General features: G+C 35.0%; 1 protein-coding gene across 6 annotated transcripts in view; it reads right to left on the bottom strand.

Moving 5' to 3' along the window:
- The window catches only part of SLX4IP (SLX4 interacting protein), an 85685-nt gene that overhangs the window by 45776 nt on the left and 18506 nt on the right, over nt 1-21403 (bottom strand). For all 6 annotated transcript variants that reach the window (XR_014896712.1, XM_085312015.1, XM_085312006.1 and 3 more), the window contains one exon: nt 1358-1447. Coding sequence is in view for 4 of the 6 variants with exons in the window: in XM_085312015.1 (XP_085168141.1) it covers nt 1358-1447 (90 nt within the window). In the remaining 2 variants the exon portion in view is untranslated. The remainder of the gene's footprint in view (nt 1-1357; nt 1448-21403) is intronic.

A 21403-nucleotide genomic window follows, 5' to 3' on the forward strand; every position in this document is an offset into this window, starting at 1 on the left:
AGCTCCAGCGGACCAGCTGGCACTGCTCCCTCCTTCCACCTGGGAATCCTATCACCAGCAGAGGCACGGCCGGGTAGCTCCATTACACTGCGATTCTTTTTCTGCTGTAGCGCTTCCACATGGTTGCGGGCACATACCCACGTAACATCCTTCGAGAGGGCTCCATTTCCTAAAAAAAGCAGCTACTGAATTTCATCCAGTGTAAGCAGAGGATCAGAAGATACCAAGTTTGTGTTACAAGGGGTCTGAGAAGCATCTGCTATTCTCACTGTCAGACAGACAAGCAAAGAGAGCCATACCACCATTATGGAGAATGTGGAAAAGGCAAAACTGTTGAAAACTGCCTGAAATAAAAATTTAAAAGTTCTGAGTGTTTGAAAACACTTAAATTCAAAATTTTCTTCTCTGGTTAATAAAGCACAAATTAGATGAATCACATGCTATTAAATATTCTGCTTTCACTCTCTCAGAATATTAATCTTTTCTTTTAATTTTATTCAAATGTATTACTTGGAGAAATACTAGGATGCTCTGTAGTGACAAGTTAATTATGCCATTATTAGAAAACCTATCTGCTGAAAACTACCGTAACAGAGACTTGCGGGAAAGTCCACAGGCATCTGAAACATRTCTTGCATTCATTTTCAATAGGGAACTTCTCAAGTTCCCACAGAGACTGAAATGGGCTCCTCCCAATAACTCATCACAAGATCCTAGCAGAACTCGCACAGAATTTCATGAATGTTACATTCTTAATTTTGCCGATGTACTGATTTTACACGATTTCACCCTCTGTCAAGGCATTTAAACAAAAGATTTCAAAATAAAGATTGGGAATCTCTTTCAATAAGAGAAAAAGAATCTACTACTATACTTGATCATGCACACTCAGGAAAACATTTTCTTGCACTTACTCTCTAAATCATTCACATTTCTCAGAAGACAAAGCAACTAATAAAAAGGGTATTTCGCTGACAAGCTCGGTAGAAAATGTGTCTGTCAGAATTCATTTTTCACCACTCAGACTTAAGGTAATTTGCAAACACTCACGGGAGATATTTTTTTAAACTTAAAACATATTTAAGCCAGAAGAATCAAAACAGCAGGCACACACACGCATGTACACACACATAGATTTTAACCATTAAAAGACAAATAGCAAGTGGTAATGTAGTGACCCMAAAACAGCACATATTGTTGACTTATGGGTCCGACAAGAACTGTTCAGGGTATAGGTATAGGTGTAGGTATAACCACAATATTCTTATAACACTGAAAAATTCTGAGCACTTCTGTGCAATCCAACTTTTTCTCCCGCAGYCACATGCTTTTGAAGTAGAATTTATTTTTGTTATACCTCCTTTTCATGATCTGAAAACCAGCTGGTGTCTTTACTGGAGCCTTGAGGCAAAATATGAACATCCACCAGAACAGCAAAGTTCCCACACTGAAAAAAAAAAAGGAAAAAGAAAAAAGAGTTCAATTGTAGCTGGTAGGAAGCACATATCTAGCAGCCAAGAATGTAAACAATCAGGTAAATATACGCATCTGATTCATGGGTACAGCAAGCATAATGTAGAAGTTCATAAAAGACTTTTAAGTATGGAATTGCAAATCTACTGTCGTCTATGTGTTTAACAAAAAAATAACAGCACCAGACATATCTTGGATAGCTAAGTGAAAACTTAAAACAACAACAGCAAGCCCAAGTACTCAGAATTTTCTTCTGCTACGACACCTTAAAATCTGAGTTTCAAGCAAATTTTAWTGTGTGAAAAATATGCTGTTCCTTCACCAAGCTCTTATCATTCCACTGTCTGAAAAATTAGTACTACATCAGTTATCTAGCTTGCATGTTAAAATTAGTAAGTCCTTAAAAGCTTAGCTTCTCTAGGACTTTTACCTCTCCAGATTTGCTAACTAAAGGAAAAGCAAGTTTGAAGAATTTGTGGTAACTACTTAATGCTCATTGGCATCTGTCATTCAGCCAATATCTTGAGTAGTTAAATAAAAATAAAATTAAACTATTAATAAACATYGTGTCCTAACAGTTGCTAGGATGATACAGGCTACAACTCAAGTCTCAACAACTGTTTCTGAAATTCCTTGATAGGCCTTAATTGAAGATACTGCAACACAAGAAATTTAATGATTTTCTTCTGTCAATATATCACTCACTGCAACGAGATGTTAATATAAAGAACACTCACATCCTTTCAGTTTCACTGTGCACTAAACATTCCCGAACAAGAAAATACTTCTTTCCTCATATGYAGAGGATATGCATTACATATACATGACAAGCCTACACTCTTCCCTTTTTCTATCACATAGCACAAAACCTCACTAACAGAGCCTTTAACTAAACAATTTGTAAGGTAAGAGCCAATTTTACCATTTCGCTTTGGCTGCCTGTGCCATACTCATGATGTAATAAATTCACTCTTTTAGAGGACTGGACAGGTACGGTCACGACAGCTGCCCACACAGAATGCCTCACCAGATRGAAACAATACCCTGCTTCCAGCCAAATCTCTACTGCATATGTAAATTCCAGCTCTTAGATTTGGCTTGCTTCAAACGCACGTTGCAGCGTACACTTCCTGTCCTAATCTCTCTCTGTATTTGCCCCTCACTGCCGAACACCTGCATGATCTAAGACAGAACTGCAACTGCAACAGGATTATCTGTATAAATAATATAATATATAGTTATTTATAAATTTACAGTATAATTACACATCACCTAGAGTCTAAAAGATACATCTATATCTAATGCTTACGGTATAGCAGAACAGTCTTTAGGAGCTCTCTTTACTGTATGTTGAGTATAGACAAAGAACAACAGGATTTAGGCATGATTTTACTAGTCCTACTGACATATGCAGTAAATTATGCATTTCTAGGATTACTAACATTTAGATTAATACTTTGCATAATTAATGATGAACAGAAATATTTAAACAATGTAAATATAACTACAATAAAATTAATTATTAATATTTTATTGTGAAACTTTGGCAAGTGAGACAGGCATTGTGAAACCAATTTGAGACACTAAGTTACTTATAGGTATCACTCACTGAAAAAAATAGAATGCTTTCATCTATTTTATCAAAAGGCCTCTCTTTCCTCCAGAGAGCCAAAAATTACTAGATGGCTGCAATAGCAAACCTCTCCAAGTTTTAGACAGATTACAAAATATCTCTGAAAAATCTCTGGTGAATCATTAGTTAGCCCCAGCAAACTTTTGAGTTGACTACTGAACTTCAAAGTTACCAGACCCTGCATATTTTTGGAAGAGAAAGCACTTAATTTTTTCACTGTTCATCACCTATAACAAAGAAAAAGTATTTACTACAAAAATTCAAATTATCTAATGCTAAATATTAACTTGACTTATTTCACATTAATTACAGAATTATATAGACAGACAGAAACCTACGGGTAAACTAGAAAGAACTTTTTAAAATCTTATTTTAATACAAAATTTGTATTGGAAATGATTTTTGGGGTGGTGTGATTGGCAAAATTGAACCTGAATACTTGATCTGATGAGAAACACACACATCATTTTAAATGACAACATAAATATTGACCCATCAAGAACCACAAAAGTAACATTTTACACAAAAATGATTAAATAGCGAAACAGACACACCTATTTGGTATGCCCTCATAACTCCAGAATTCAAATATTTCTTTACTTTCCCAAACTATTTTTTAATGCTAATATGCTCACTGTAACAGCCTAATAATATTCAGTTATTAAACAAAAGATTGTAAGTTATCTCAGAATGATGTCAGTGCACAGTAATGGGATTTAATTCATAATATATTTTCAGGAACCAAACAGCTCATATAAGTTAATCAAACACTCCACTTTAGATTCTGCAAATGGAAAAGATAACCAGACATGCAACACAAACAGACTGAGTATCAGTGGAAAGTGGTAAGCCTGTCAAGTCATTTCCTCGTGATCTGTTAAAACCTCCGCCCAGGTTAAGTACATATTTAAATGGTGAATTATTACCTTAATTCCCCAAATCAATAGATAAACCAAAACAAATACATTTTATTGCCAGCCTCATCTTTACAAAAAAAGCTACTGTTGTGTGGGAACTCTTATGTCTTTAAACTGCATCACTTACAGCCTGAAAGCATAAATGAAAATACGTGGGAGCCGGAGCTGAGCACAGTGATCTTCTGTTTCGTTAACACCCTCCCAAACATGCTAAGAAGRGGGAGCCTGCCTCCCAGGACACATCTTAGCACTTCCTATTTCTATGATTATTCTACAGATGAATAAAAYGACTTCAGGGTCAGGATTTACTGCCGCTTAGTTAAAGAGGAACCATACCATCACTTTGCTAGCTTCGGTGCGTGAGTGGGAAGGACACTGGTTGCAACCGCCACAAACACTTTTGCTTGCCAGGAAGACAGCTGCTAGCATCAGCTAGTTGCAGTAGTTAGCTTGAAGCTTGCTGCCTCTGCTTCAGATCAGAAGGGTTACTGTATGCCCCAAAACTGGGRTGGGGGGGGACTGCTGTATTGTCTTTCTTACAGGGAAGGATATCAGTTCATCTAAAGACTTGCCTTGTTGATGATGAATTTTAAAGACAATTTTGAAATATAGTTCACAATTCTGCTAGGAGAGAAGTGCGCCTCACATTGTAAATCTTCCAGGATAAGCATAGGGGTGATGTTTCTTTCTCGTACAGTCTCTTCTCAGAGAGTTGCAGTATTTAGTAAYAGTGATGATTTCACTCCTCTCTCAGATGATGCCAGTAGTCAAAGAAAAAAAAAAAAAAGTTAGACTCTGATGGCCACTCTAAAACGTCACACTGCTGAGAGTGATTTCCAAAGACATAACTAAGAGGAGGTACAATCAGCTTGCAGGCGAAATATCTCTCATTCTAACAATATATAACATAATAATATAGCAAAAAGTTTTACACATTCCATCCCTTCCAAGCTTTCTAAAATCAGTAAGTGCTCTAAGCTCAGTGATGTAATTTCAAAAGTCTACAGCACTAGATATGACAATTATATATTGTCATTAGCCTACACACCATGCTAACTATATTATGACAATACATGGACACTATCTTCACTTCTTCCAGGCTTTTCAGAAGCAAAAGTTTCTTCTCGTTTACCTTTCTTCTCATTCACCTTTCTGGGTCCAAAAAAAAAAAAAAAAAAAAAAAAAGTTTTTCATCTGTTTATACATTAGCACCAATGACTTCCAATATTTTGACTCTTTACCATTCTAGAACAATAGCAACAGGCCAATATAATTTAAGTGAATATGTGTACAGCGCAGGAGATGCATTTATCATTACCTTTCATTAAAAAAAAAAAAAAAGTATCTAGCAGTACTATGTTTCTAGCTAATATACAAAGCTACCCAAACTATATGACACTTTCCAAGTAACCAAATGCCTCATCCTGCATAGACACATAGCTCAAGACAGCTATTTATGCAGTTATCACTGCTGATGATTGTATAGGAGCAAAAGAGGTTTAGTGACCCCTKACATCATAGATTTCTCATTGTTTTAAGAAGTAGATTTTACTTGTAAGAAGTTACATTTTAATATGCAAACGGATTTTACAAATATTTTTGCAGAGTCTGCAGGGTTTGGGTTTAGGTTTTATTTCTTGTCCTAGGGAAAAAAGAAACGCGCGTGTCAGGGGCRGGGGAAATGACAGACCTCTTTCGTGATACAGTCAACTTTCACARAAACAGCGCGTCCCTAGTTACTGTTCAAGGCAAGGTGATTTTTCCAACTCTGAACTTCAGGAGTGGATTAGGAAAATAACAGGTCATTAGTGACTGGCTTTGATCATTTTATGGGATTACTCAAAAGGTCACTTGAAAAAAGGGACTGATAGTAATAAAAGAGTGGAACTCTCACCTAGTGCTTTCAAAGGGCTGCAGGACAGCAGACCAGAGTGAAGGCTCTAGAAGGAGCCACAGGCAGAAATTCTCTAGGAGATTATGGTCTAAATCCATGCTTCAGAGCAGTCAAGAATTAAGCAGTAAAAGTGGAAAAATACAAATATTTTTCTAATTTTGATCTCGTTTCTGCTTAGTTCTGGAAATTTTACAAAACTTTTTTTTTTTTTTTAAACAGGTTAACAGTTAGTCAAAGTATCCTCAAAGACAAGCCATTCGTTATGTTACTGGGGAATCCAGAGTTCCTTGTACTTGTGCAAAATGGGACTGCGAGATTCTGAGTCACAGAAAAGGAAAAAGATGGAAGATGGAAGATATGCACAACTGGAAGAGTAACTAGAAACTTAAACTCTCAGACTGAGCTCTACTAAGTTTCAGAAAACTTTTTATTWTTTTTTTTTCTAAGTGTCCAGCAAGCACAAGAAGACTTTCTAACATTCCAGCAACCAGGCTATCTTTGGAACTCTGAAATGGGATTGTATTGGACTTACTGGAGTTTGTAAAAAGTTTTGACAAAAAGTTGGTGTTATTAAAGAAGGATTATAACCAACAGCTAACATCTAGATCTTTTTAGTCCCCTGCTTTCAAAATCTCCTTAAAAAGGGAACAGCAGATCAACAGCAACTGCCAACAGAGACTAACCTGAAGTTCTATCGTCAAAGACAGCTGTACTAAGTTATACATAGATTCAGCAGCAGTCAGCCAAGCTAAAATGCATTCAAACTTTTCAAATGAAAGCAGGAAATTCCCCCTTCATAAGCTGAATGAAGTATACCTAGGTAGTCTTTCAAAAGCCAATAACTTGCTTTTTATGTTTATAGTCTATATACCAGAAATTCCAAACAGTGGGAGTGTTCAATTTTCTGATGTTTTAGAGCAAGTAAAAAAATACCTAAAAATTCAAGCAATAGATTATAGGACTATTGAGACTACTCAAGGGTCCACATGATAAACAAAGAGGTGCAAGCAGAGAACAGATMTTTCAAACAAACTTTTGATAAAACTGATCTGAGAACAACACAAGAAACTAGGATGCAATGCAATATATTAGACTCTTTGAAGATGAAAGACAATGAGAAAAAAGAACATGAAAAATGTGTGGGTGCTTCAACCCCTAGAGAACGTAGAGAAATCTAAATAGCTTCAAATCTAATGTAGGTATGGATTATAATGGAGGCATTCAAATTAAAGACTACTAAAATGCTGTTAAAACACATAATTGAGAGAGACCCTCTCATATCAACAGAATAAAATAAATTAATCGGACAACTACTTTAAGAACACTCTAAATATCTGCACTAGCAAAGCATTTCCATGTTATTTAGTAAAGAAAGAAGGTTTCAATGCAAATAGAAGACTTCATCACCCACAATCAGGCTGAACAGTCATTACTTTATCTAAATATCTGAACTAGTCTCTGAGAACTGCTCTATCAAGTACAATGTTGAAAAAGAGACATGAATTGCACGAGAGAATTAAGCTTAATTTAGCTTGTCAATCTATGCTGGTCTGGTACCAATTCTGTAGGAGGTTTTGTAGCCTACATATGGAAAGGAGACACGTAGCTGGAGCTCAAACAATTGCAAAAACTAAGTTTTTCCTCAGGGCAAAGTTTCCAAGTAACAGTGCAATCTCAACAGTGTTTTGAAAGGATATATACCATGCCCCTGCCTGTGTCAGAACTGATCCAAAGAAACCAGAAATAACAGCACAGTATTTGTTCAAGATAATAAAAAGATAATTTGAGATTCCAACAATCCATTTTCATCATTTTGTTCTAAAATACTCATGTAAGTACTACAGTCTCTTTAAAATCATAGTTAGTGGGCCACAAAGATATACTAATCTGTTTTTCAGGTGGAGCGGAGGTAGGTTTGGGTGAGAGAAAGTGTTTACTCTCAAAACTGCAATAGATAGCTTAGCATGTTCACAATATATATATATATATATATATTTTTTTTATCATTGTAAATATCAAGAACAGTCCTGAAGGCTTGGACACACCAACACGGTTCCACAGGATCTTTGGTAACCATCTTTGGTAACTGGGTGCAAATAAAGTTTAGAGCTACCTTATCTTGATCTCAGCTATCAACAATATAAGTTTGATCTTACAAAAGTGATTCACGATGAGAAATACAGCCTTCTTACTGCAGTATGAAACTGTAATTTGGGATATCCTTCGTGGTTTTGGAACGTCAATGCTGGGATTTAGTTTCTTGTCCATATGAAAAGATGATGATWTTAGTATATACCTCACACAAAGAGGTAGGCATGTCTAAATTGATTTTTAATGATGATCAGATAGTACAGTTACAAATGTTATTGTAAGTATTTAGAACTGATAATCCTAAATTATCATTACTTCCTTCTACTTTAGCACTGTAGATTAGAGAAGTACTTAATTCACTAGCAACTTCTATGTCACTTCATTGTTGTAACTACACTGAATTTCAGATGTAGCTATTTCTAAATAATCACAACTTATTATTATTTGACAAATCTAAGGATTTGTCAAAATAACTAAAATTAATTATAGGTTCATAATCCAGAAAGGGCTACATAAAGTCCTGCCAAGAAACAGCAGGGATGACTAAAGTTTCCAACAATGAAGTAATCCTGAGCAATAAAGTGACTATATATTTTTCTGAAGATACAATTAAAAAGACTTTAGAACCTTTTTTTGTTTTTGACTTTTTACTTGTTAARTAATTTCCACAGATTTTCACATACATGCTCCACAAGCTACAAGCCAAACATCAAAATAGAATCAAAGATTAAGTATGTATTTGCAAGCTACTGATGCACTCGTTAATTGTACAAAGAGAATGACYGTGCACCACAGCTGAAGGGCTTAGTAATGCATCACCTCATTTGATGTGTTTCTATGTATTCTGGCTATGACAATATTTAAATTGCAGTAAAGTTAAAATACAGTAAAAATTAAGGTGAAAAGATATCATCCTGAATATCCTTTGATGTACATTATGTCAGAGGAAATAAATTCAGCATTTGAATACCCTGAAAAGAATGATTTAAAAAGCTCTCATAAGGCAAAGATGAGGGAACACRCTAACATTTTTCTTGATCCATTTTACAGCAGCTACAGGGAAGGGCCAACAAATGGAATAGGGAAATGTGGGCAGGTGCTAAGCAGGAAATTGCGATTACTTCACAAAGCTGCTCATCCTTTTTATACTAAATGAAGATTTAACATTTTCAGAAGAGGGATTTAACGTTTTCAGAGAGTAAAATGTAACCTACCATAGCACACAGCTACTTAAGTGGGAGGCAAGGGGGAACAGAAATTCAAACCAAACATTTGCAGTTCTTGTTTCACTACAAAATATCTACAGATGTTAAGTCTTAATGCCAAAATAATTTAACAGATTAAAGATACATTGATTACACATGCTCAGGTTTTAAAATAAATATATAAGACAAAAATAATTYTATTTGCAAAAGAGTAACATCAAGTCAAATTAAAGAATTCCTTAATATTGTTAAATTTGGTCAAATGGTTGAGATGTTACATTTYCCAAGTGCATAAAAGAAATATTTTTAACTCTCCATTTTAACTAATTTGTCTTTGAAATAAAAGCAGGCCAGGAAAGTCTCAGAACTGCAGAGAAGCTTTTAAAGAAATAATGTAAAAAATAAGAAGTGATTCACTTCTGAGAACTGTGTATTATAGAGGTGATRCTCTTTGGACAAAATCCTCAAATTAAGCGATAGCAAGCTTTAGTCAACACAAAACAGCGGAAAGCTCATCATAAACTAAATCCTTTTCTACAAAACAACAACAGAATAGATGAGCTGAACTGAACAAGGGACACTAAATCTTACTCCTGAAAAAAACAGAATCAAATGCTTGGAGAATACATTGTGTCTCAAAATGGAAACAATTAGCCAAAACTCCAAGGAATTACCAGCTGGAAGGCTAAAGAATGTCAAACTTTTAAAAGGTACTCCAGAAAAAAAAAAAAATAAAAACAAACTTGCTTTCATCTGCCAAAGACACAATAGTCTTTATGTATAAATAAGAAGAAAAATTAAGCAGGGCTGGAGGGAGGGGAAAGAAGCAACACCTGATTTATAAAAAATAGATGTAAAATACGAGCATAGCTGAACCCTGAAGAATTAGTGACAAGCAATGCCAGTTGTGAAATGTACCACTTTGGTTCCTGGGGCATGCCTATCACCAGAAAGGCTGTTCAGACCAGAGCTTAACCTAATGAAGAAGCTACTGCCCCATTCRCTCCTCCTCCCTCATTCTCCCTCCACCTCACTTCTTCCAGAGAGTACTGCTTCCRGGACTGAGTGGGCACAACTGTCCCTTAACGAAGCAAGTTTTGACACAGCAGTTGTTCTAAAACTCATCCTTAGAACTACTAAATTAAGTCAGACCCTTTTGGGAGAAATACACAGGAACTGACTATTCGCATGTYTATCATAGCAAACATAAAAAGTGGTAACTGCTGGCAGGAGAATAGGGCAATGAAAAGCAGGTGGGGGACAACTAAACCCTGATTTAAATCAGATGCAGCTGAAAAAGTGTATCTGATTGTGTTCTAACATTAGGCCTTCAGGATAAATTCAGAAACACATCAGCTACCTATAATGAAGACTAGTATTACACAGTATGCATAATACACCTAGTAATCAGTATTTAAATATATCCAGCAGGCACACCAGAATTTTGTAACTAAAACCAGTGAACCTTTCAGCAAATCTTAATCTTTCTGCAACTCAGTTTCTCAATCTGCAAAGTTTCTCAATCTGAAAGAAACAGAAACATAAAACGTCTCACAACTGTACCACATTCCTTCAGATGTTTTTTTTAAGTTTAATTACTAAAGTCTCTTCCACTAGGGGAAAAGATTATCTAAATTAAGTAGTGTGACTGTTTTTAATATGAAAACAAACACTGCATAGATATAAAAAGAAAGAAACTCAATATTTTACACAGGCATAGATTAATCTGTAATTGGCTTTGTCAGTTTCTATAATTGCTTTTCATGCTACCAAGAGCATTGATAGGTATTTTGTTCACATGTAGTCAATTAAGTAATGAAAACGCAAGAGAAAATACTGATTTTAATATAATGTACAGACAATATGGCTATCAAGTTGCTCGTTTTCATCTATTATTGAGTATAACAGAAACAGCAYGCTCTCAGGATTTAAGAGAACTATTTAAAAGCAGGGGAAAAAGGGCAAGGACTGATATGTTTTCCAACAAATTTCTTTTTATTTCACAGARATTAGAAAAATATGTTGCCACAAAGAAAAAAAGAGCATAATTTTAAGTAATATTAAGACAACTATGAGCTGGTATTTGAGAATGCATTTTAAAAATGTTGTTGCAGTTTTAAATTTCAAAGCCTTTTTTTTTTCAAATTTCATGTGGATTATGTTACTAATTGGAAATATTTCTCACAATTACGTTTAAAAAAGTTAGTGATAATTAGTAGTAATCTTAACACATGGAAAACATTAGAATCACTTGAAATGATAAATAGTGTTGATTTTATGTAACAAAACRTACACTCAAAATACATAAAAAGTTATACTGGGTCAATTTAAGGTCCACATAGACCTGTATCCTATGCCTTGACAGCRACTAGTAGCAGATAACTACAGAAAAATATAAAAATGTAAGCAAATAATGATACTTTTCTCAACAGATGTATTGGGTCTTCAGCAGTGTGAGGTTCAGAGGTTTTCTAAGCCACAGGTTGGATGTGTGTATTGACAAGCCATTGGTGATTTCTTCTATCAGAATTTGTCAAATAGTTTTGTGAAAYAGTGGGAATTTTTGTATCCACAGGATCCTGTGGCAAGCAGTTCCACCAAATGATCACACAAGCATGAAGTGTATCTTCTTGCTCAGTTCAAAACTACCATGTTTGTTTAATTTCATGCCCTTAGTTGTTAAATTGGAACAAATGGTTATTTATTATTTATCTCTTCCCATCATCCATAATTTTACAGACTACAGTTAATCACCTCCCACCTAACTCCAGCTGTCTCTTTTCCAGGCTGGAGATTTTTAAATTGTTCCTTATATTGAAGAAGTTCGACACCTCTCTAGTTTTCTTAGAGCCACTTAGGAGAACTATAAATGTACACAGTATTTCATGAGCAGATGTACGCTCAATTTGTACCATGGATCAATGATTGTATTATTTATGGTCCCTTCCTCTGTTCCTAAAAATTCTAAAATTGACTTTGCTTTTTCAAGTACTGTGATTTGAGCTAATGCTTTCATAAAGCATCATATAATTCAAGAACTCATTTCTGAGTAATAACAGCTTGATTAAGACCCATTGTTTGTATACACAAATTTGGAGTTGTTCTCCCTCACCCTTACATGCATCACATTTACTSTTCTGGATTTCATCTACCATTTTATTGTACGTGTCAGTCAGTACTATTAGATCTTTTTGCAGTGCTTCATTGTCAGCCCTTGCTACTCAGCTCCCCTCTCAGACCATTTACAAATACTTTGAGTAGTCCCAGCCCCTAGAGTTAACTCTTTGATTCCACTCTTTACTCCACCTCCCTTAGCCTTTAGCCAGATAATCTATGAAAGGACCTTCTTTTTCAGCTCACCTACTTTAAGCAACTCTGGTGAGGCACCTTGTCAATCGCTCTTTGGAAATCTAAATGGGTTTTAGCAACCGGATTTCCCTTTTCCTCACACTCACTGATTCCCTCAAAGAAACCCAATAGGCCGTGATGCAGGACTTCTCATTACAAATCAACATCTTAGTATAGAGTTTCACTATTTAAATGCATTTCAGTACTCTCTGCTCTACAAACACACATAGCATSGTGTTCAGCTAGTGCCTTCTCATGATCCTCCTCCCTCAGGAGCTGAGTCTTCACCCTCGTCTCCCAAATTCCYTCTAACCAAACAATTGCAGAAAAATATATCCATCTAAAATGAGACCCTCCTGTAGAGAYCCCTTACAAACAGTCTTTTTAATAATTTAATGGTTTTCTAGACAAAGGTATGTATTTCTGCTTTTACCAGATTTTTCTTCTTCCTCTGTCATCAAGCATATTACAAAAAATTGCCATAGGCATCCTAAAACTTTATAATATTTTTCATAAATTTGAATAACCATTCAAGAACTTCTTCTTGCCAATCAAAGTCGTAATTCCTCCCTAATGCATCTTCCAAACGGGTGAGGCCTACAGTTAATCTGACAGAAGACAGCAGCTTAGTAAAATAAGATATGCCATCTAGCTAAGATGTCAACCAACTGAACTAAATCCTGGCTAATTGCAATGTTTATGTCTAGCCTGCAACAGGTTAAGCTTTAGTTAATTTTTAACAGATCTTCAATGTAGCTAAGTTTCTGTAACCAATATTCACCTGCTTAGCTCTGTAAGGAGGAAACAAATACAGTTTATATGCAATAAGCACCCTTATCTGCTGCATAGCATTTCAATGTCAGCAAACAATAAAATCAAGACAAGTCCGTTGCCAATTCCCTTAAATCCTGCAGGGGATGGATCCTTTCCACCAGCTCTCATTCTGCCCCTGTGAAAAATGTTTTCCAAACTGACAAAGATAAAGAAAASTCTGAGAGCAATATAGCATTTTACAATAATAAAAATAGTGCATTTTTAACAGGCCAATAATCAGTTACCAGAGCTGCAAAAATTGGCCTAAGTTACATTAAGTGCCAACAAAAATAACTGTTTCTTAACTCACTAGTCTATTCCCTAGTTATTTTATTATCATAGCAAGGACATATAACTCAAATTTTTAGTCAACAAAGAAATAATTATTGGCACATTAATGCAGGAGAAGATTTTTTTCCCCTGCCTGCTGAAGTACAGTTCTGGTCTATATCACTCTCAGTTCCCAAGCTTCCTTCCACCTCTCCTTATCTCTGTCTTCATTTTCCCACTGTCAAAGCCTGTTTTTCCAGGAAGGAAAGTTATGGTAAAGATGAGGAATATTGTTCAGCACCTCTTTGCCCTTTGGCACTGCTATCAAACACAGGGATTTTATCTGCCACATTAGCAAAGATCTTACAAAAAACACATTCCTTTTTGTATAATGTACATGGTGGTCACTCAAGCAATAACCACTAACAGATGTCTAAAGTGAGGAGAACGGACTATTTAAATAGAACTTTATAAATTCTGATGATACTTTCCCAGATTTAAAACCTTAACACTTAATTTATAACTATCAGTATGACCATATACATTTCTTTGTGTGTTTATTTCTAGTTCTAACCTCAATAAGTATACTTTGTCCATCATGTTTTAAGTTTCACTGCAACTTTGCAGATAATCTTACTCTCAATTTGCATTCACTCAATAGAGTAAAGATAGTATTAAAAATGAAAAACTCTGTACAAAGACTCCAACAACGAAATATGGAATTCTATTAGCAACAATGAACTTAAATGCTTACATGAAATTACTGAGCATATTCAGTACCCTGCTATAACCATCTGGGAAAGGTTTATTTTAAAGAAAACACAGCAGCATAAAAGAAATGTAACCCACTAGAATCTTTCCCATTTAAGTTTTAATGTTACGAAGACTTTTATCTAGGTCTGCTTTCCAGGAATTTTTTTAAACACTCCAGAACAACGTGCATGGGAAATTAAGGATTCTAAAGGCAGTTGCTCCTTACATTTTAATATTACAAGAAAACATTGGATTAGCAGTTGGAATTTTTTCAAGTTCTCCATGAATCTATATACTTAAACCGTATCTGCCAGTAGTACCTTTTATTCATGTATTTACCATTTGACAAAAGATTAATTTGGCATAATGAAGAAGCAGTTCAAGACTGCAGTCTTTACACTACTGCATTATGTTTAATTGTCTTGTTTGCATGATCACTTTTAGTAAAGATCCCTATAAGTATTTCTGTTTATACCTGCTTAATTWATTTTTTTTCTTTTAATAACTGTCATTAAAAATCCACCTCAGCTACAGAAGCAGACTATACTAACAATTACAGTAGTAAAGGATAAGATCAAATTCTGCCATTGTATCTTTTCTGCGGAGATGTACAGAAGGTTTAAAAACACGCACTCAAAGACAATCTGCATCCTTCAGGATCTTTATGACTTGCTGTTATATAAACACAAGTAGATCTAGTATGAGCTGAAACTCCTGATTAAGTATTTTTTAAAAGTAGAATCTAAGATGAACAAAAATCTCAGAAAACATGCAACTCCAGCATATTAAAGCTTTGCAATCACTTGCAAAAGCATAAATCTACTTGCATTTTGCTCAAAATATTCAGGAAAAAATTTCAGGATCATTTTGAGGGAATACACTTCCCCCTGGAAGAAAAACACAGTAACAGTAGCTTCCTGTGTAAAGGTTTAACCCTCTGTGGACAGCAGAGTAAATAAACAGATCTATGAAGCATTCTTCCAATAGATAGATCCTATTACAGGTCAGAAAATTCCTTTTCTTCCTTTTACAATATGCACCTGCACCACGTTATTGGAAACCATCAACTTCAAAAAGACAGGCTGACAAGACAGAAAGGCCTTTTTACATAAAGCAGTAACTTTTCTGTTAGAACTTACACRTTACTTGTCAGCAGTCAGAAATTTAATAAAATACATAAAGACTTTGTTTGAACATCACCTACTGAACACAATGGCTGATCAGACTATTTATGCCAACTAAGGTTCTTCAACAGTATCTGCAAATCTAGACTTTTATGATTGAATTTTTCAGTTCCTACACATTTGCATCTTTTTAAAGACCCAGTAGATGAAAAGGACATTTTAAATTAAGAAAATGTATATTTTTTCTTGTATTTCAATAGGAAAAAAAACACGCTTGAGATTTAGAGGAAATTACCATTTTGAAAGCAATAGCTTATTTTTTGATTAAAAAAAACACACAGTATGCTAGCTTCACAACTGCCTTTGTTAAAAGAAATGAAGAAACACAGATGAATAAGAAGGTTCAAGAACGCAGAAACAGGAAAAAAGAGAAGACAGTGTCCATTTTATCTAATAAGGGAAAGAAAAAGAACGTTGATTTAGTGTGTCTGAGAATGTTGCTAAACTTCATTAAAGGATTTACAAGCGCATCTATGTATTTATATCTTTATATTATTTTTTCTTAAACTTAGTAACAAAGATCCACACTTTTATAAAAACATGGAAAGACAAAGATTTGTATACAGTTTGCACAGCAAAAACGTGTGTTATTAATCAACTGATAAGACCAAGTTGCTAAGGGAAATAGTTAAACGGAAAGGAAGTATYTCCTTACTTTTCAGGCACCAAGAATGAATTTAGTTAATCTACTGTAAAGTAATTAACATCAAAGAGAACATTACAGACCAGGGAGTGTAAACATTTAAATTTCATCAATATTAATAACTATCACSTGATAGAAGTGCTAGACGCTCCATATCTTGCTGGCTTTAAAGTTTTTCAAATAGATCCTTCCATCTTCCATAATTTGGCTGAAGATTACTCATAAACAGCTGCATGAAAAATTAATTGACTAAAAGTCATCCTGAGCTTAGCAAGAATTACATCTCCTTGAATTCATACAACAGCAAGTCATGAACAGCTGAACATGTATGAATAGAAGAAGAATCTGATTAACTGACATTGCTCAGGAAAGCCTTTCACAGGTCAAAAAAACACTATAAAATAATAATGAGTTGCAGTCAAAACTGCCATTTTATCAAATAAGTATCTCTTGAAATATTTGGCCAAATACATAAGTGTTTAGAAGACAATAACAGAAAAGTGTAAGTTTMTTGGATAAAACGTTACATATCTGTTTTATACAAATGTAGATGACAAAAACATATTAAAATCAACGAACCTATTCTTACAGGTTTTCTGTGGTTTAAGCTTTTTTTTTGGGGGGGGGGGAGGTTAAACAGTTTCCTTTTATAATACTGAGGAAAGAGAGATGATTCGCATTATTTTATCCTCCATTAACTGATTAGGAGTAGTAGTAGTTGGCAGATAAATGTCCAAGAAATGTTCTGACCTTTCTACCAAAGTCTTTGAAAATGGACTCCTGGGAGAGCTTTATTTTATTTTAGTTAAATACACCTTTAAATACTTCAGACATGTTCATATAAGAATACCTCACTAAAGTGAACTTTATTTTTTCCACCACAGATTGCTTTTCATAGACATTGTTCATCTCTTTGTAAGGAAAATGCACACAGCAAAGCAGAARCAGACTAAAAATATAACCACAGCATACTGCAGAAAGACTTCAAGAAAGACAGAGGACCTCGCACATGTCCCTAGATCACTGTAGGTAAATATGTTAACTTCAACTGTTTCCCAGTACAACCTTGGTACAGGCAGGAAGAYGACTGATTAAGTGAAAATCTACCATATGGTAGTGACATACTAACTCCCTCAAGGGAAAAGAGGACTGGATGCTCTACAGAAGAGTCTGCCAATTGAGCCAATACAATTAACCAACAATAAACCATCATCCTTTTTTTGGATTAGTACTAAAGAAAGATAAAACATTTTGAGAGTGCTTCACTTCAGGAGCCTTAGGTTCTCTTTCAGGATGTGAAGGAGAGCACAGACTATAAAGCAGAAAATTCTGTCCATCATTTCCCCAAAATGACACTTTCTGTCCTCACACCTCCCACATTCCTAGTCTCTTCTCTATGTCCAGCTGTCAAACCCAGCAAAAATTAATTTTGCCACTCAAGATTTCCCATCAGTTTGAATATCCATTACTGCTCCTAATCCTCATCTCGTTATCTAGCCATTACCAATTCCTGTTTTACTCTCTCTACTCCATACTTCGGAAAAAGTAAGGGCAAGCAGGATACCTGTTGCCCTAATGCTCAACCTCTTCCCATTCAACCTTCTGTCTTTTAGTTTAATTTTAGTTTGACRCAACCTACACATCTTTGCCCCAGTGTTCATGTATATCATTAATTCTCTCTTCCACATTTGTGCTCCACTGGTTCTCGTAACAGTCTCAACTCCTCAGCTCCTCACTTAAAACTAGTGTATCTCTATGATTTATTCAGGCAAATCCAGTCCCTCTCTTGTGCCTAACAGAGATCTTCAGAAGATTTCTTTTCACCATCCCTTAAGATTATCACCAAGATCACTAGAGATCCATTCTCAGTAGAGGGTTTTCTTAGCTAAAAAAATMAGAAATTTTTCTACTGAAAAAGCATTAATGGATTTTACAGATATGTGTAACTTGGTGGGGAGATATTCAAACCCACGGCAAAGAGTTCATCCTAAAACTCAGCTTGCAATTACTGCTGTTTGTTAAAGCCTGTGATCTGCTATGACACAAAAGATAGCAGTAAATAGCTGGTAGGTATATCCAAAATTTACCATATTGGAGAATAAGCAGTAAGAAGTCAACTTTTAAGAAACATACATATTAATACACACTACATTAAGAAAGATATAAACATTGTTCTGTTGAAGCCATGTCAGGTCTCAAGATAACTGAAGCCTGAAAAAGATGCAGGTTTCTGTCTCTACCACTAAGTTCRTGTGAAATGTAAAGTTACAGAATCTTATTTCATATATTTTACCTTTGCACATCAGCATCAAAAAGGCATAAAATGCTTACAGAATTTATTGCTCCAGTTCTTTCAAAAAGCCACAAACAAGCTAAAAAAACCAAAAACTTTGTTTTATTAAAACCATAATGATAATGCAAAATAGTCTTAGATCTATTATCTATTTGAAAGTACTAAGCTAACTGCAGACAGTAATTGCTGATAAATGCCAGTAGTAAGCAAACCAGTTTCAGATTTTACATATTATCAAGAGGCTACAAAATGAATGGCTACAGCCAAAGAAATGTTGACACAGTTGCACATTCAGCTWTAACATGCTGATCATGTTAAAATAGTGCACAAGAAGTATTTTTCCACTTTGTAAAAGTCAGATTGTTTACATGCATAAGTGGCTAGAGACTTTGCTGTCTGTGGGTGGTCTTAACATTTCAGTATCATAGCCATGACTATAAGGAGAAGTAGCATGAAGTAACTTATTACAACTACAATGAATGCCAGACTGCCAACATTACGAAGTGTTGAGATTTAAGTTTCTTAAAATGAGTCTTAAAAGATACACATGCCTATATGTTCATCCCCTTTTAAATTGTAATTAATAACTAAGTTTAAACAAAGCACTTCTAAAAGTAGCCAGAGAACTGGTATTTCAGGAGGGTAAGTTAATTTTGCTCCCTTTATATTGCTTAGAAAGAAAAAAAAAAAATGAGGGAGGGAGGGAGGAGAAAAAGCAGAAATCAAGAAAATAGGAATAACAAACATCATGAACAACACTGAGATATTATGACACTCAAGTAACTTTGCTCATAGCCTCCCACCAATTAAGCTGTAAATTAAAYTTAATATAATTACAACTGTAAGTATTATAATGTTACAGCTACAGTACTTGAAAGTTTTAAACCTCCAAATTGCTGTTGCTTTGTTTAGAAATCTCTGAGACAGCAAACATATTTAAGAAGTTTTCTGCAACTACTGGGAACATCTTTTAAACAAAGTCCTACTCTTCTCATGCTTTACTTGGGACAATATTGCATATTCATTAAGGAAAAGAGGAGGCAGCTATCTGCAACACAGGGAGCTCTATTAGTAGATTTACCACTCATACAGTTATAAACATCTAAAGGCTGACATAGCTAAAGCATATTAACCTGTCCCATCCTCCCATTTCATGTCTAGTTAAAAAAAAAAATGTTCAATGTCCACACAAGGCAAGCAGGTAGTATGATAAACTTTCTTCAATTGCTCCGTACAAGAATTCTCAGTGTTTTCTACACTATGATGCTGAATTAACTGAGATTTCCTCCCATAGACAGCAATAAAAAGCRGAGATCATAATCTTTCCAGCATCTATTTGTGAACCACCCCTGCCCACACCAAGCTCCCTGTCAGATGATGTTTCTAAAATCTTACTGAAAATTACGAAGTCAAGACCACACTAAAAGAATCTAAAAGGAGTATGTGCAATATATAATTAATTCCACTATAGAATTGCATATGCTATTAATGATTATTAAGTATGGAAACTACACACAAAAGACAGATTGAAAGTACAAACTTGCATCAAGAATGTGGGTGTAAAAAGGTTAGAGACAGAGGTTTCTGCTTCCTTATTCTTCTAATTTGCCCTTTTTCTAATTTCACTTGTATATGTAGGAAGGGAAAGCAGAAAGGAAAAGTCACCTATTCCTTTAGGTCTTCCATATGCTTACATCTTACTGCTACTTTTAATGTGCATTGGGAAAGCAATATTCTTTAAAACAGTTTCTTCGCAAAAATTACTGTATTAAAATCAGAAGAGAAAATTCAGAAATATTATGGATGAACAGWATTAACACTGTGTGACCATTCTAATGCCGTAATTTCACCCAAGATGCACGTACCTCACAAGACTCTGTTTCTGATCCAAAAGCATTTAAGAAAATAAATGTATCACCTCAAATCTTTAATGGGATGCTTCCTACATTAGAAAAATGATCAAAAAATTATTAGAAAGATAGTCTGCCTGAAAACAATTCACTAAAAGGATAACTAGTAAATGACCCTTGAAAGAGGTCCTTCTGCATTTCCTCAGAGAAAGCAGAATGGCTCTGTAACTAAACTAAATGTGCAGAACTAAAACAAGCACTGGTTTCCATTTGTGTTTGAAAAGGAGGCTGAGTTAACCAAACTATAAAGGAGTTGAACAAAACAAGCAGTATTACTCGATTTCCATGTCTATACTGAGCAGTCAAGCTGATCATTAGATTAACTTGAAAGCTCTCATACTGGAATATAGGCCTTTCAACCATGGAGGAGAACCCAGAAGGGTAAGAGCAGTGTTCCGTGCCAACCTCAAAAAGCCGCTGTCCAAGATCAGCCTGGTGCTGAAATGATCCCCCCCTCTCTTCTMCTACAGCATCCCATGGCCATGAGGAGGTGAGGATACAATTTATTATAGTTATGGGCTGAGAGAAGCTTCCTCCTTCATCAGTATTATTACCTTGTTTTTTTAAGGCATACTGCTTTCACATCATTAGTCAGCTAGTCTCAGCACAACCTGAGCTTTTCTCTGTTAATTATTTTCCTCCCTTCATGAATGCATCATCAAAACCGCCCAAACTCCACTCTCCCATGCTTTATCATTTTATTATCCATAATTACTTCAAAATAGTCCAACTTTATTATACTTCAAAGGAGGAATGTAAGAATTGCATCCAACCATGACTGGAAATACTGTTGTAAATAATAAGTTGTAAATATTCAACTTCTGCATTAATCCAAAAACATTAATAGGTTGGTCGAAGACAGCTGTAAAAAAAGGTCTAAGAGTTTTTTGCAGCTTAGGTAGCACATAGCTATTACAATTCCATATCTGCTCACATACAATCTATTCCTCATAGTATTAATGTAGACTATTATATT

The sequence above is a fragment of the Rhea americana genome, unplaced genomic scaffold, assembly GCF_003343005.1.
Source record: "Rhea americana isolate MKP2758 unplaced genomic scaffold, rheAme1 scaffold_109, whole genome shotgun sequence".
Classification (NCBI taxonomy): domain Eukaryota; kingdom Metazoa; phylum Chordata; class Aves; order Rheiformes; family Rheidae; genus Rhea; species Rhea americana.